General features: G+C 40.0%; 1 protein-coding gene across 1 annotated transcript in view; it reads left to right on the forward strand.

Annotated features, from left to right (window-relative positions):
* LOC136863227 (serine-rich adhesin for platelets) overlaps positions 1-15,223 on the forward strand; it is a 367,265-nt gene that overhangs the window by 338,285 nt on the left and 13,757 nt on the right. Inside the window, exon 8 of the mRNA XM_067139599.2 lies at positions 7,394-7,588. Coding sequence (XP_066995700.2) covers positions 7,394-7,588 — 195 coding nt within the window. The remainder of the gene's footprint in view (positions 1-7,393; positions 7,589-15,223) is intronic.

The following is a 15,223-nucleotide window of genomic DNA, read 5'->3' on the forward strand; positions in this document are numbered from 1 at the left end:
TTTACCCAGCATAGGAGGGTTGCCCCTTCCACCAATTCCACCATTCCGAAGTCCCTCTTCTCCGCCTTCACTGCTGTTGAGGTGTTCGCCGTAACCCTGGCAAGGGACCCTTACATGGGACTACCAGCCGGGTCAGCTGGACCAAGGTTTTTTAAAGAGGTGTTACTCCTCTATCACTTGCCCTTTGTCCTGACTTGTGACAGGCAGAGCCTGGCTTCCCAAACATTGGGTCCAGGTTTGTGGGGTTAAGAGTTAAAGAAAAATAAATACCTTGATTACATAAGCAATTAACATTCAGATTACATAGTGGTAACAACACATGATGGGAAAGATTAACAGTTCACAATAAATACAGGAGTTCGCTAGGAACGTGAAGACTTCAGAAAAGGCAAACGTACCATAAAATGATATGGTGCAGTTGAAATATTCTAAGTGCCCCCTCGAAAATTAATTCTGTCTTGCTGATCAGACAAGAAGAATTCATTTTACTTGAAGCCTGAAACTTAAACTAAATGTGTGCGCACGACTACAAATAAACTTAATTCTAAGGTAATACATTGAGTACAATACAAAGGTGGGTACATGTTTGAGAATGCACGTTTTCCTTCAGAACACGTGTAGATGTAAATGTCCTATCACTAAGGTCAACATAAGAAAACGATGAAGAACAGAGTCTTTTTAGACCTGAAGTGTGTCGCAGTCCAGTAAAGCGTATAAGCATGGGCATGTCGAATATGATCTTACTTCATTTTCTCCATATATTACGATTCGTCTCCTCGTTTTCCTTTTGCCGTTATTAGTCTGTGTTATTCATCTGATTTCTTAAAGAAGAGAACAGTTTTCTATTCCTGAAACAGAAAGAGGTCTGAGTATACCATTTTCTCGCTAAGATATAATCCAAGTTCACATGGTAGATGCAGAAGACAATATGATAACTCAGTAAAAATGAAATAAAATGTATGTTACGGTTTACTTGGGTAATGTAGTTTTAACAAGGTTACATGGGCTTTGGAAAAGTCATGCGTAGCAACGTCTTCCAGCTCGACCATCACAGGTCCCAGAAATTTAACGATCCTTTTTGGCTCAGACCATTTCTGACATAGTTTCCCGCTGTCATGGTCTGAGGCGGAACTGACAGGAAATTTCTTGATTAAAACTAGGTCTCCAACACCAAAAGGGACCGGTTTCCTCCCCTTGTTATACCTCAGAGCCACCTTGTTCTTCGCTTTTATCAGATGATTGGAAGCTATTTTCCATTTTTCTTCCACACTCAGGCGACGGGAAGGAGCGGAGAAATATTCAATATCCCACTGCAACATAAGCGGATCATTGGGGATTCTGCCCAGAAACAGTTCGGCTGGAGTGAATTGACTAGATTAATGCACAGCGGTGTTGAAACCTAGGCTGAAAAAAGACAAATAGGAGTCCCAACGGGACTGGTTATTATAGTGAAAGGCAGAAAAACCTGTTTTGAGGTTACGATGGAATCTCTTGATTAGAGACGGTTGAGGGTGGTGAGGGCTAAGACGGATATGATTAATACCCCACAAAAAACACATATTCTGAAAACGAATACAGGTGAAGACAGAGGAATTGTCTGACACTAATGTCTTGGGAGGTCCAAAAATGGCAAAAATATGATTGGATTACAGTTTAATGGTGACAGCAGAGTTAATTTTAACGGACAGGGAACAGCCAAACAAACTTAGAAAAACCATCATTGACTGATAAGTATGCCGATATGCCCATTCCGGGATCTTACTAGAGGTCCGAAGAAATCAATAAATAGTTTCTATCCAGGAGCATTAGCCACATCGGCAGAATGAAATCCGACTTGACTATTTTGAGCGGGCTTGCACTTTTGACAAACGTCACAGGTTCTGACATGCTCACAGACATCTTTCTTTAGGCTCAGCCAATAGTAATTTTGAGTGATTTTATGAAATGTTTTTAGCTATCCAAGGTGCACTCCCAAATATGAGTCATGGTAGTAATTCAGAACCATAGTCCACAAGGCACAGGGAATAAATACTTTCGAGGACTTGTTTCGAGGACACTTATGGCACAAGAGACCCTTCTTAATTTTGAAAGACTCGTAGCTGTGGTCATTCTTGGAAATCCCGTCCATTATCTTAACACACTCATCGTCTTGCCTTTTGAATTCACCTATATTCGTAAAGCTCCAGGGGTAATTTTGAAGAACGTTGACTGAAAAATTAGAACCAGAACTGCATTCAGTATTATCGTTGGGATTTTCCACGCCATCAAACATGCGCGACAGAGTTGTTGTCCTTGCCTCTCACATGCTCAACAGTAAATTTATAAGATGACAAGCGAAGTATCCAGTGGGCCGTTCTCCCTAACTTTTTTACGTTTGCGCTCATCCAAGATAAGGCCAAATTATTGGTGTGAATCCAGAAATGACGGTGTTCTAGGTAGGAGTGAAACTTTTCAACACCAAGAACGACAGCCAAGCATTCTTCCTCGTAAATAGAATAGCTTAATTGCGCACCGTGTAGCATATTGCTGAAGTATGCAATGGGGGCTAGACTATCATTCTCTAACCTGTGGTTCAAAACGGCAGAGACTGCAATGTCACTAGCATCGCATTGAAGGACGAAGTCATTGTCGAAATTGGGACTGTGCAGGACCGGTGCCTGACAGAGAGTATCCTTGAGTTTGCTGAAAGCTTGTTCTTGAGCATCACCCCAGCAGAAATGAGTATTCTTTCTTTTCAACAGGTTCAAAGGGGCAGAAATGTCAGAGAAGTTTGGGATGAACCTACAATAGAACCCAACCATACCAAAAAATCTACGGATACCACGGACATTCTTAGGTCTAGGAAACTCATGGATATATTTCACCCTGTCGGGATTTACAGAGATGCCAGAATCGGAGATAATGTGTCCCAAGAACTTGATCCGTCTAATACATAAGGATACTTTCTCTGGGTTGACCGTAAAACCATGCCTCTTTAGCCTTGTGAGAAATTCACGGAGATGGGCAATGTGTTCTTCAAAGGTGTTAGAAAAGATCACGGCATCATCGAGCTACGAAAACAGGCAGGAGAACTTTAAGTCACTGAAGACCGTGTCAAGTATGCGGCTCAGCGCTTGACCACCAATGGAGATACCCATAGGCACCTTATTAAACTGATACAGGCCGAAAGGAGTTGCAAAAGCAGTAAATTTGCGACAACTAGGATCCAAGGGAATCTGAAAGTAAGCTGAACTGAAGTCGAAGACTGAATAAAACTTGGCTTTCCCAAAGGACTGCAAGGCAGACTCTATCGTAGGAAGAGGGAAAATGTCGAAGATTACTTTACGGTTCAGGACCCTTGTAATCAATGACCAGACGCACTTAACCATCTTTCTTGGGGATTAGAAAGGCAGGACTGCTGTAAAACGACTTCGACGGGCTTATTACACCCTTATCCAACAAATCATTGACGCACTTCCTCAGGGCGGCTAGTTTAGGAGGAGAACAAGGAAAAGGAGGGAGTCTAATAGGCGTGTCATCTTTCAGTATGATACAAAATGAAAACTCCATAGCACATCCTAGCTTTGCAGACAGTACATCAAGGCATTCTTCCAGGAGACTATTTAGCATGAAAGTTTGATTTTCAGACAGATCACTTAGGCCGATGTAAGATTTGTCGTCAGATATGGAATACAGGGGCTTGTTTCTGAAAGGACTCTCAAAGGGGAAACTTTCGTTCGATCTAAAACGGAAAGCGAAGGACCGACTAATGAAGTCAATCGACAGTCCAGTAGCTAACATGAAGTCAGTACCTAGGATGAGAGGAACGGCCAAGTCTGGGACAACATTGAATTTCCAGTCCCAAGAAAGGTTATGAATTTTCACAACATGAGCTCAATCGGAATGTTAATGAAGCGACATGAGTAAAAGGTCTCGGATGGCACACAGCAAACAATCACATACACAGACACCCACACATGAATCCATATCACCTTCTGTTCTCTAAACAAACATAGCAAATCGGTAAAGAAAAATCAAAGTTAACACACAAATAAATTAGAAACACACATAATGAGGGAAGCCTTTCTAACCCAACCATGGTGAGCACAGAACGAAGCAATAATAAAACCAAGAGTAGATTAAAGAAAAATAAATACCTCGATTACATAAGCAATTAACATTCTCGAAAGGCCGAGATGTGTACAAAGACATCTTGAATCTGTTAAAATATATTTTATATGCCACAAAGGCGACTTGGAAATCCAATCCTTCCATCTTCTTAAGTCAAAACTCTCCACACAACCCACCAGAAAGATAACCCAACAAGACGGGGCAGAAAAGAAATGCTTTGACCTATGCTAACGTATAAAATGCCATCTGCCTTAATAAGGAAAGATTATGTAGTGGTAACAACACATGATGGGAAAGATTAACAGTTCACAATAGATACAAGAGATCGCTAGGAATGTGAAGATTTCAGAAAAGGCAAACGTACCATAAAATGATATGGTGCGGTTGAGTGGTCAATGGTACTGTTTACAGATGAGTCACTATTATGCTTCCAGTCACCTGATGGTAGAGAGAGAGAGAGTGTGAGGAAGTTCGAGGATTGATATTCACTTTACAACATTTCCGAGAGGTCACCGTTTGGGGGTGGCTCCATCATGGTGAGCCCCGGATGGAAATTCTTTTCAACGACGGAGGTGCTCTGAATGCACACTGTTACATTATTGGATTACTGTCTATTTGCTGTTGCCTGTTGTCAATCTTCTGCTATACTTGACCTATTGCTCAAGTGTTGACTGTGCTTTCACCACCCAACTTTATTTCACTAGGATTCTACTGAATTCACCATTGGGCTAATATCCTTACATTTAAATTGCACTCATGTTGCCCCCAAGTTGATGTTACAATCCCCTATGCTACCTTAGATGGTGAAAATTTCATCCTGATGCATGATAATGCATGCTCCCATGCCACTCACTGCATGACGGAATATCTACACGAAGTCAGGATGCGAACGCTCGACTGGCCAGCTTGCACTCCAGACCTCAGTCTCACAGAACACCTGTGGAATATGCTTGGTCGAAATGTTTAGCATCACAACTTTGACACCCTCAATGAAATGTGGGCAATACTATTGGAAGAGTGGTCGCTCATCCCACAAGAAATGATACAGAACCTTCTAGCTAGCATGCTGCGAACAATGAAGGCCATAATCATTGCCAGAGGTGGTAACGCAAGATAAGTGTAGAGTGTAATGCAATGTTAATTACAGGTATGACTTTTTCATAAATTTTCATAAATTACAGCATCTAAGAACTTTTTGAATAAACTTTTTAAAAAAAACTATGATAATCAGTATGAAGTATGCAGAACACTGGTTAATTTCATTTTATATGTTGTAAGAATGAAGAAAAAGCAAGTCGTAAGATAAATAAATACAGTTTTTGTTCTTAAAGTGATCCACCTTTTTTTGTCCACCGTTGTAGTTAGTTATTTTTTATTGAAATACGGAATTATATGTGGACTTAAAATTCCATAAAACGATCCTTTCTATTTAATGTAAAGTTCACTGAAGCTAAACAAAGCAGGCCTTCATGAAACATAATGTTGCACTTCTCATTTTAATATGAACTTTGTAGAAAACACTATCTGTTACCAAAATAGTGGACTTCAAAGGGTTCTTTTAAGTGGGAAAGTGTATCATCATCTTTTGTCTGAGGGAAGATTTATGTTGACTGCAACTGCATTCAACATCAGAAGAGATAATGGGAGCATGTTTGAACTTCACAATGTCTGCTGAGGTTAAGTCCTGTGATATCTTCACACTTAAATCTCCACACTGTATTGCAGCAATCTTTCTCTTCATATCCAGGGTTCTTTGAAAGTACAGTGTTCATCTTCACTTTGTTACATTTACATAAAAAATTATGCTGAATTTGGTCATTCTTCACAGTTGTGTCACAGACAACTGTTTTTGCAGCTTCAATAATTTGAGGCTGCATCTTGGAGTCCATCAGATGCAGAATATTGTTAAAAGAGTATAGCATAATATTTAACCGCTTGCAGCCACTACCCATTCTAGTTATAATTGGCTTGTGTGGCAATGGAATTTCTGGGTACATTTCTTTCAAAAGATGAAGTCTTCTGTAAGCTGTGAGAAAAACTTTTTCACTACGGAAATCAACAAATCTACTTTGGGGTAACTGCCTCTTACCACTTCTGCCACATGATGAAAGGCATGTGTTACACAAGTTAATTGAGTCGTGTTAGGATATACAATAGATAATGCTTCTCCAGCTTTTATCATATAAGATGCAGCATTGCTAATAGAAAGGAACACCTTATCATTCTTAATGCCCTGTGGACACAGGATACCTATAGCTTCATTGAACAGTTTGCTATAGTTTTGTTTTAGCAATTTTTTAGAACATCACAACATAAAAGAATCTGTGTACAATAATCTTCACTTAACAAATGAATGATTATGTTGCCAAGTATTTGCCTGTAATTTCTTGTCTTATCTTGTAATTTCATCATATGTACTGTAACTGAACAATAGGTTTTCTGAACATTAACTCATGTGGGATAGTTCAGTTAAAATATTTCTCGAGGAATTCCCTGAAGCATTGATTATTCAGTTTGAAGAGAGCACAGCATATATCAGCATTGAACTTGGACGTTACACTCAACGTTGGGTTGTGTCAGAAACAATTGACCCTGCTTGAAATTTCATTGTTTGTTAGCCTGATGTTTACTGGTTAAAATGTATTGGAAACCACTTCAAGGGAATTGTTTCAAAATACGAGATGCCATATTTGAAGCAGTAGGCGCTTGTCACATTCATCAACAAAGGTGGCACTGCTACTGGTTTCCAGGACCTTCCGCAAATCTGGCAAGGGTGCAGCTTGTTGCACTGGTATGTTGTGGCACTACACCTGAATCTTGGTCAAACTATACCTGTTATTATCAGTGGTAAGATTATATAATGAGGCTTTGCTTAGACCTAGTAACGCACAGTGGCTTTAAGTAGTAAGAATATCTTTATTGTAGAATATAATTTCCACTCATTTGGAACTCCTCCAATTCTAAGGTTGTTATAATATAAGTTGTTATAATTTATTTGTGACAATATTGGACAAGTTAGTACACTCTATAATGAGAGATTTCACTCTGGTGATTCAAGAGTTGCATGTATATCATGTTTGAAGTGCCTCACTCTTTTGCCTATCCTTAAGTAACTTCATGTAGGGCTTATCCATTCATCTATATCTATTATTGTTATTCAGGTACTCTTTGTCCTTGGTTAACCTGTAGCTGTTGCGGAAAGATTGTACAATAAAATAATATTTCAAGTAAACTGTAAATGTAATGTAAATACATTAAACCAGTTTGATATGATGTTTTATAGGAAAAAGCAAAACTGAATGATATATGCCATTGCATACTGAATGCAGTTCATCAGAAACCTTGTCGAAGACACCTAGAAGATATACTCTACTGCCGTGTTGACTGCAAGCGACATAAATGCTTCAAGAATAGTACTCCTGATAAAAAACGACAGCTTGCGTTGGATACTGGGCTAGGACCATTTGACATGGACTCGGTAAGTTATGACTTGTATTATATTGATGATGTGGGTCGAGGCCCAAACTGAAACATCAACTCTTTGCAACTACTGTTTGACTTTATTAGATTTAGAGATACAATTCTTAAGGATTATTCATATATTTGTGGGCTACTGTAGTCACATCCTACTTGAAGAATCCGGGACAGTGGCCGAGTGGTCCTCAGAGACAGGATGCCAGTTGCTAAGGAATAGGAGTGGGCATCGTAGACATAATCTGAGTCGTAGTCCTCCTTGTGCTCATACAGCTAGGACTATACAGTCCATCTATGGTCCGTAGACCATTAGAGGAGAAATTCTCACTATCAACATTTGTAAGTAGGGTAGCATTGTACTTCACAGAAATTTTCTGAGCTTGCTGAGAAGGTTTTAAACAAACCTCAGACCTATGGAAGTGACAGAGTCACGCTTTCATTTTATAGGCCAAGGACTCCTTGAAAACAACTTGGTGAGGAATTCAATGGTGTGCTATCATATTAATGGGGCTTTTGGAAGAAAAGAAAGTAAAACCAGTTGATTCAGCAAAGAAGATGCATCTGGATGTTTTAGGAGTTAATAATGTTTATGGAAGGGGAGGTAAAAAGAAATAGATAGGAGTTTATAAGGTGTTATTAACAATGGATACAAGGGAAGGGTAGAGTGCAGGATAGGACTGTTTATCAGGAACACCATAGCATGCAACATAGTTCCTGTTAGGCACGTAAATGAGTGAATAATGTGGATAGATTTAAGGGTTGAAGGAAGGACGAGATGGGAGCAGATGGAGATGAAGTAGGAAAATTTTATTAAGCACTGAGTGATATTGTAGTCAGGGTCAAAAGTAATGATAGGATAGTGCTAATGGACGATTTCAATGTGCGAATTGGAAATAGAACTGAAGGACAGAGAAGGTGATTGAATAAATGTTGGGAGGATATGGAAGCTAATAGAAATGGGAAGAGTTTACTGGACTTCTATGCTACTACGGGATTAGCAGTTACGAATTCATTCTTCAAGCACAACACTTCACATGGGAAGGTAGGAGCACCAGATCCACAATAGACCTATCATAACTAAATTTGAAATCAGAAAATCTATAGGAATGTATGGAAATTTTGGGGATTTTTCGACAATTCAGTCCTCTTATCTGATCTGCTATGAACTAAGTGTCACTAGACCTAGGATAGAGGAACTTAAGTCCGTCTGCTGACAGATGAGGATAGAAAATCTTCAGGACGAGGAAATTAAAAACAAGGGACATAATTGGGAAGACAGTCAGCAGATTCAAATAAAGAAAGAGAATTGGTGACATGCAGGAATGCTGCAGTAGAAATGGTTCGGGAATGTGTAGGAACAATTGTGTGTTAAAAAGCGAATGTCTTTGTAGAATGATAAAGTCAGGGCAGCTTGTAAACATAAGAAGTGCGTGCATAAAGAATGGCTCCAAGCAAGAACTACTGTTGATAGGGAATTGTACATAGATGAAAGAAACAAAGCGAAATTAAATATTATAGAGTCCAAGAAGAAATCATGGGAAGATTTTGGTAATAACTTAGAAAGGCTTAATCAGGCGACAGGGAAACCTTACTGGACTGTAATAAAGAACCTTCGAGGGAGAAGGGGTGGAATGAGCAGTCCATTGGATAAATTAGGAGAAATCATTGCAGATCCTAGGGAATCACTGGAGAGATGGAAAGAATATTTTTATTTGATTTGATGTGTTTTTTTATCATCAACAGGGTTATGAATTCTCCAATTACATATGATATAATATATTCAAATAATAAAAATATTAACAGCACTTACTACTACTAATAATTATAACTGAGCAATATATAATATATACATATTTACAAAACACATAAGGAAGGGGAAAAACCTTGAAAACAGAAAAGTGTTTATACATTTGAAATGACCGAAGGAAGTATAACTTTCATTTACCAAGTGCGCAGAAAATGATACAAGGAACGCACTGTCTATGAAGTGTCTATAAGATGTCTGCAAATTTCACTAGCTGACGAGTGAAATACATCCACCATCCCGCTAATTTCTTTCAGGGATCTTAGGGCCTGCATAAATCAAGAGTCCTGTGTGATTCCGTTCTGCACCTGGGTAAGTGAAAGGTGACAGCCTGTCAGTTGTTGCGGGAAGGAACATGAATTGGTAGCAACTGGAGTAAATTGGGACAGTCAAGGAAATTACTGATACATATTTGTATGAAACGTGTGTTGACATACTTGCACCTAGTTCTAAGAGACTCAACAGGCATGTTTGTGCAAAACAAATCATAATCTATCAATGACAGCTTGATACTGATCCATTTTGAGAATCTGATCTATACTCTAAGATGGACACCTCACCAAATCAATACAAAGGCACTGAATGAAAATTTGGACAGAGTCACAATCATAGCACTCATTCAGACTGGAAATATAGACAGAGCATTAGAGATGCTCAAGGAATCCCTTATTAAATCAACCAGAGAAAAACCTCCAAAGAGAATAAGCAAACCTTTGTTTGATGAAGAATGCTACATCCTAAGAAGATCGACACTAGATAAACTGCACAAATGGAGGGAAACACAAACAGCCGAAGCATTGACAGAATTCACAGAGGAGAAAGAAAGAAAGAAAAGAGTCTTCAGTATGCCAGAAAGAAAGAGCTCGAAATCATAACAGTAGCGAAAAACACTCCTTATAAAATACTAGAACCTCGACAATGTAACATAAACTCTCAAATGCCAATGGAGATATGGGAAAAACACTTCTCCAAGATCTATAATAAATCACAAATGTCCGAAGTGCAAAATGAATTCACAACAGAAGATGTCTGGGTGGCATTCCAGTGAGGGAAACCGTGAAAAGCAGCTGGTCCCGACAACTTGACCAATGAAGTCCTATCACTACTATTCACTATCGGGCTCTGGACTGCTCTGTTCAACAAATGCATCAAACAAGGAAATATCCCTGAAAAGTGGGGAAAATCAGTTGTCCAGATTCTGTGGAAGGGAAAAGGACCAAAAGATATTCCAGATTCGTACTGAGGAATTGCGCTTGAATGCGCTCTCTTCAAAGTTCTCTCGAAGGTTATATCAACACACCTCCTACCATTAGCCATGGCACATATGCCAGAAGAACAGTTCGGTTTCATACCCGGCAAATCCACACTCCAGGCTATTGAGGAAATACTTGCAAACATATGGGACCACCAGTAAAATCGGAGGACATTTATATGTTGCCTTTGTAGACTTCACCAAAGCCTTTGATAGTGTGAATCAGAACATCCTGATAAGGAAACTCTCTGCCATTCTAGGACAACGAAACCCTCTCCTGCAACTAATTGAGAGTATACTAGCGTTCAATCTGCTATCAATCACCAATGGAGTAAGTCAATCTAAGCCCATACTCCAAACAAACGGGATTCTCCAAGGAGACCCTCTTAGCCCAATGTTATTTAACATGCTAACTCATGATGTATTCAGAGAAGTTGCATCAGATGAAGTATCAATGATCCTTTATGCAGATGATATGGTTGTTCTTTCGAAAAGCAGATTTACCCTGCACATAGGATTGACTAAGCTCTGTAAGTGGTTGCAGGAAAATGAATTAGTGATAAACACCAACAAAACAAAAATCATGAAATTCAGGAGAGGAGGCAGTATCTCTAAATTAGACAACTTCCACTGCAGAAACGACAAGATATAGTTGGTTAACTCGTATAAATACCTAGGACTAACCTTTCAAGTCACAGGGAAAGCATTCACAAAACATACAGGAGAATAATGCACCGCAGCAATTAGAGCCATCTTTGACATAAAGAACATTGAAAAGCTATCACTTGACACAGCTCTAAAACTTTTCCACATTAAGATTGCCCCCATAGCCTGTTATGTAATCACCAAAATTTGGATCCACCTTACTCCTGCTAATCTAAGAAGGCTGGAGGCCATGAAATCAACCTATATACGGAGAGTCCTTCAGTTATCCCAAACGACAAGGACCAGACTCGTTTATCTACTAGCACACACAGACTTCTTCATCAGGGAGATAGCAATAAAGAACAATCTGCCACAAACCCCAGCATACAAAACCCATATATGGGAAAGGGAATAAAAAGCTAATACAATAGACAAAGACTTCTATCACACGCCGGCCTTGAGCACAGATGAATGGAGGGCCCCTAACTTCCCACTGCTACATGTACATGTGAGAATGGCAACACATGGATTTCATTTCAGAATCTGCATCCATCGGGAATTTCACCAGGCGTCATCTCAATGTTCCTGTACTCTGTGGACAACGCTGTGAACAGTATCATCTACTTGATTGCATAGCAAGGACAAACTTGCTGTCATTTTATGCAGTTGATAAACATTTTGTGTAATACACAACTCTCATGTACACATTGTGTTTATGTTATTACTCGCTCTAAGGCATTAACTAAGTATTGCTTTGAAGGGATCCACACTTCAGAGTAGCACTCTTAACTAGATTGTATAAGCGAGAAATACAGGGTTTTCAATGGGACAACAGATTTAAAAGTCTTGCAATTTCTTTTGAGGACACCTAACGTTTTAAATGCCTTGTTAACGATATTTAACACATGCTCATTGAAAGATCATTTTGATTACTAAAAATAATACCAGTATCATTAATTTTATTAACATGCTTCACTTCTTGATCCTTGATATGATAATTGAATACATTAACTAGCAATTTTCTTTGTGAAGGATATTGCACTGCACTTTAAATATTTAGGGTTAAATTCCACTTTTTGCATCAATCATATTAGACTGTAACAATTCACTGTCACTCATCTTTTCAATTACCCTGTAGAGTTTAAGGTCATCAACATATTTTTTTTTTTTTTTTTTTGCTAGGGGCTTTACGTCGCACCGACACAGATAGGTCTTATGGCGACGATGGGATAGGAAAGGCCTAGGAGTTGGAAGGAAGCGGCCGTGGCCTATATTAAGGTACAGCCCCAGCATTTGCCTGGTGTGAAAATGGGAAACCACGGAAAACCATCTTCAGGGCTGCCGATAGTGGGATTCGAACCTACTATCTCCCGGATGCAAGCTCACAGCCGCGCGCCTCTACGCGCACGGCCAACTCGCCCGGTGGTCATCAACATAGAGCATGTAGTTGCTTGAATGGATTTGTGATGACAGATCATGAACAAATAGAAGGAAACACAAAGGTCCCAGTAGTGAACCTTGTGGAATGCCAGACATAGGCTTAAAGGACGAAAAATTATACCCTCGTATTTTACTGAATAAGGATAAAGATAGCATTTAAACCATTCAAGCAAGCTTCCATGAATACCATATGCTGACAACTTAGTCAGAAGAGCATTATGCTGCACAGAGTCAAAAGCGTTGGAAAAGTCCGTGTACACGGCATCAACCTGCTTGCAATTGTCCAGAGCGCTAGATATTAAGTGGGAAAACACAGCAAGATTGGTGGTTGTTGAGTGTTTCTGGACAAAACCATGCTGGTTAATATTAATTAACCCACTGACTGCACTGTACAAGACTTTGTACACGACTCTTTCCGCTCCTTTGGAAATGAGTGAAAGACTGGTCTGTAATTGACAAATAAAGATCTGTCACGTTTCATGAAGACTGGAATAACATATCCTTTCTTCCATTCGGAGAGAAAATTGCCTGTACGAAGAGACCAGTTGATTATCATGGCTAGTGGGGTGGCCATATCTTCAGCACACTCACGTAACCCAATTGCTGGAATTTGATCTGGACTACATGACTTCTTTGTATCTGTCGATTTCAAAATGTTGCAGACTTCCGATGCTGAAGTTACCACTGATGATAAGTTAATTTCCCCGAACATTTCAGCGTGAGAAATTCAGGGAACTGTGGATGGTAATTTCCCCGAACATTTCAGCGTGAGAAATTCAGGGAACTGTGGATGGATGAAATTTTTTGAAAGTGTCAACAGACCCGACATAATCCCTGTACTTTCTCTGCTGCATTTGTTTGTATTCCAAATTCGATGTAATCTGAGAGAAGTGAAGACCGTGCAGCTCGTTTCCTTGCTCTTTCCTTTGCCCACATTTTGTTCGTAAGTTCGGAATCATACCAAGAGGGAAGATGCCTAGTCTTCATTGTGCGGGAACGTACGGCATCCTTAAGAGCACTGTGCAGTAAATCATAAAACAAGTCACCTGCGGCATCAAGAGTTGGACAGGTTTCAAGCAAGTTCCATTGACAGCGGGATAACAGATTTTGTAGATGAGGAAAGTCTGCTTTTGTCCATATGAATAATGATTTTGTAGTCTGTGGTAAACGAGGAACACGGGAAATATGAAGTCGGAGCTCAAGCGCAGAATGATCTGATAGTACTAACTTCTGTTGCTTCACACTGGGTATTATTAGTGACCGTGACGTCACATTGTTTGTAAACAAAGCCACATGCTTAGCCATGTGCTTTTTGACAGCTGTCGTCTTGACGGACCCTAACCTCACTTCTTCGGACAACTGATGCATCGCTAATCTCAGTGCTGCCAACTTAACAGGGCCTAACCTCATTGTTGCCACCTTATGCACGTAGGGGTGCAGAATTTAAAATCCACGTGCTTTTGACAGCTGTCAAGATAACAGGTCCAAACCACGTGGGCATGGGATTTTTAACAAGTGAACGTGGCTAACCTCAGTGCTACCATCTTAACAGGGCGAAACCTCATTGATGCTACCTTATGCACGTAGGGGCACGGAATTTAAAATTCACGTGCTTTTGACAGCTGTCAGGTCCTAACCACGTGGTCATGGATTTTAAACAAGTAAACGTGGCTAAACTCAGTGCTGCGATCTTAGCAGGTCCTATCCTCACTGTTGCCATTTTAACCACGTAGAGGGCATGGAATTTAAGAAATACGTGCTTTTTGACAGCCGACAAGATGACAGGTCCTAACCATATGCACTTGTTTTTAATGTGGCTAACCTCACTGCTGCCATCTTGACAGGACCTATCCTCACTTCTGCTACCTAGGAGCACGAAATTTAAATTTATCTTGATGGGACTTAGCCACGCTGCAGAATTTTTATGAATGAGGACATAGCCAGGGGCCCTAACCACGATGAATTAAGGCAAGCTGCCCTTCTTGACATGCTCCTTCCTGTTACTATCTTGGAGGTGCCTAAGGACTATAGTTTAAGGCAAGCTGCCCTTCTCAACATGCCCCTTCCCGTTACCATCTTGGAGGGGGTCTAACCTCAGAGGTTTAAGGCAAGCTGCCCTTCTCGACGTGACCCTTATCGACATAGTTTCCATGCAAGCTGCCCTTCTCGACAAGACCCTTCCCGACACAGTTTTAATGCAAGCTGCCTTCTCGACAAGACCCTTCCTCGTGCTGCCCTTCTTGACAAGGCCCTTTCCGACATAGTTTTCATGTAAGCTGCCCTTGTCATGACCCTTAAAGTGGACAGAGTTCAAATCCTAATCTTTACTCTAAAATAACAACTGTCCTCTGTAACAGGATTAAACCTGTCATCATGTTTTGTTTTGTTTTGTTGGGTGGAGACATACAGCATTTGCTTATCCTACATACAATTCTATACTTTTGCATGCATGCTGATTGCAGTCGAAAAAGAAAAAAAATTGAAGTGGATCAAAAAGT

Source organism: Anabrus simplex, chromosome 1, assembly GCF_040414725.1.
Source record: "Anabrus simplex isolate iqAnaSimp1 chromosome 1, ASM4041472v1, whole genome shotgun sequence".
Lineage (NCBI taxonomy): Eukaryota > Metazoa > Arthropoda > Insecta > Orthoptera > Tettigoniidae > Anabrus > Anabrus simplex.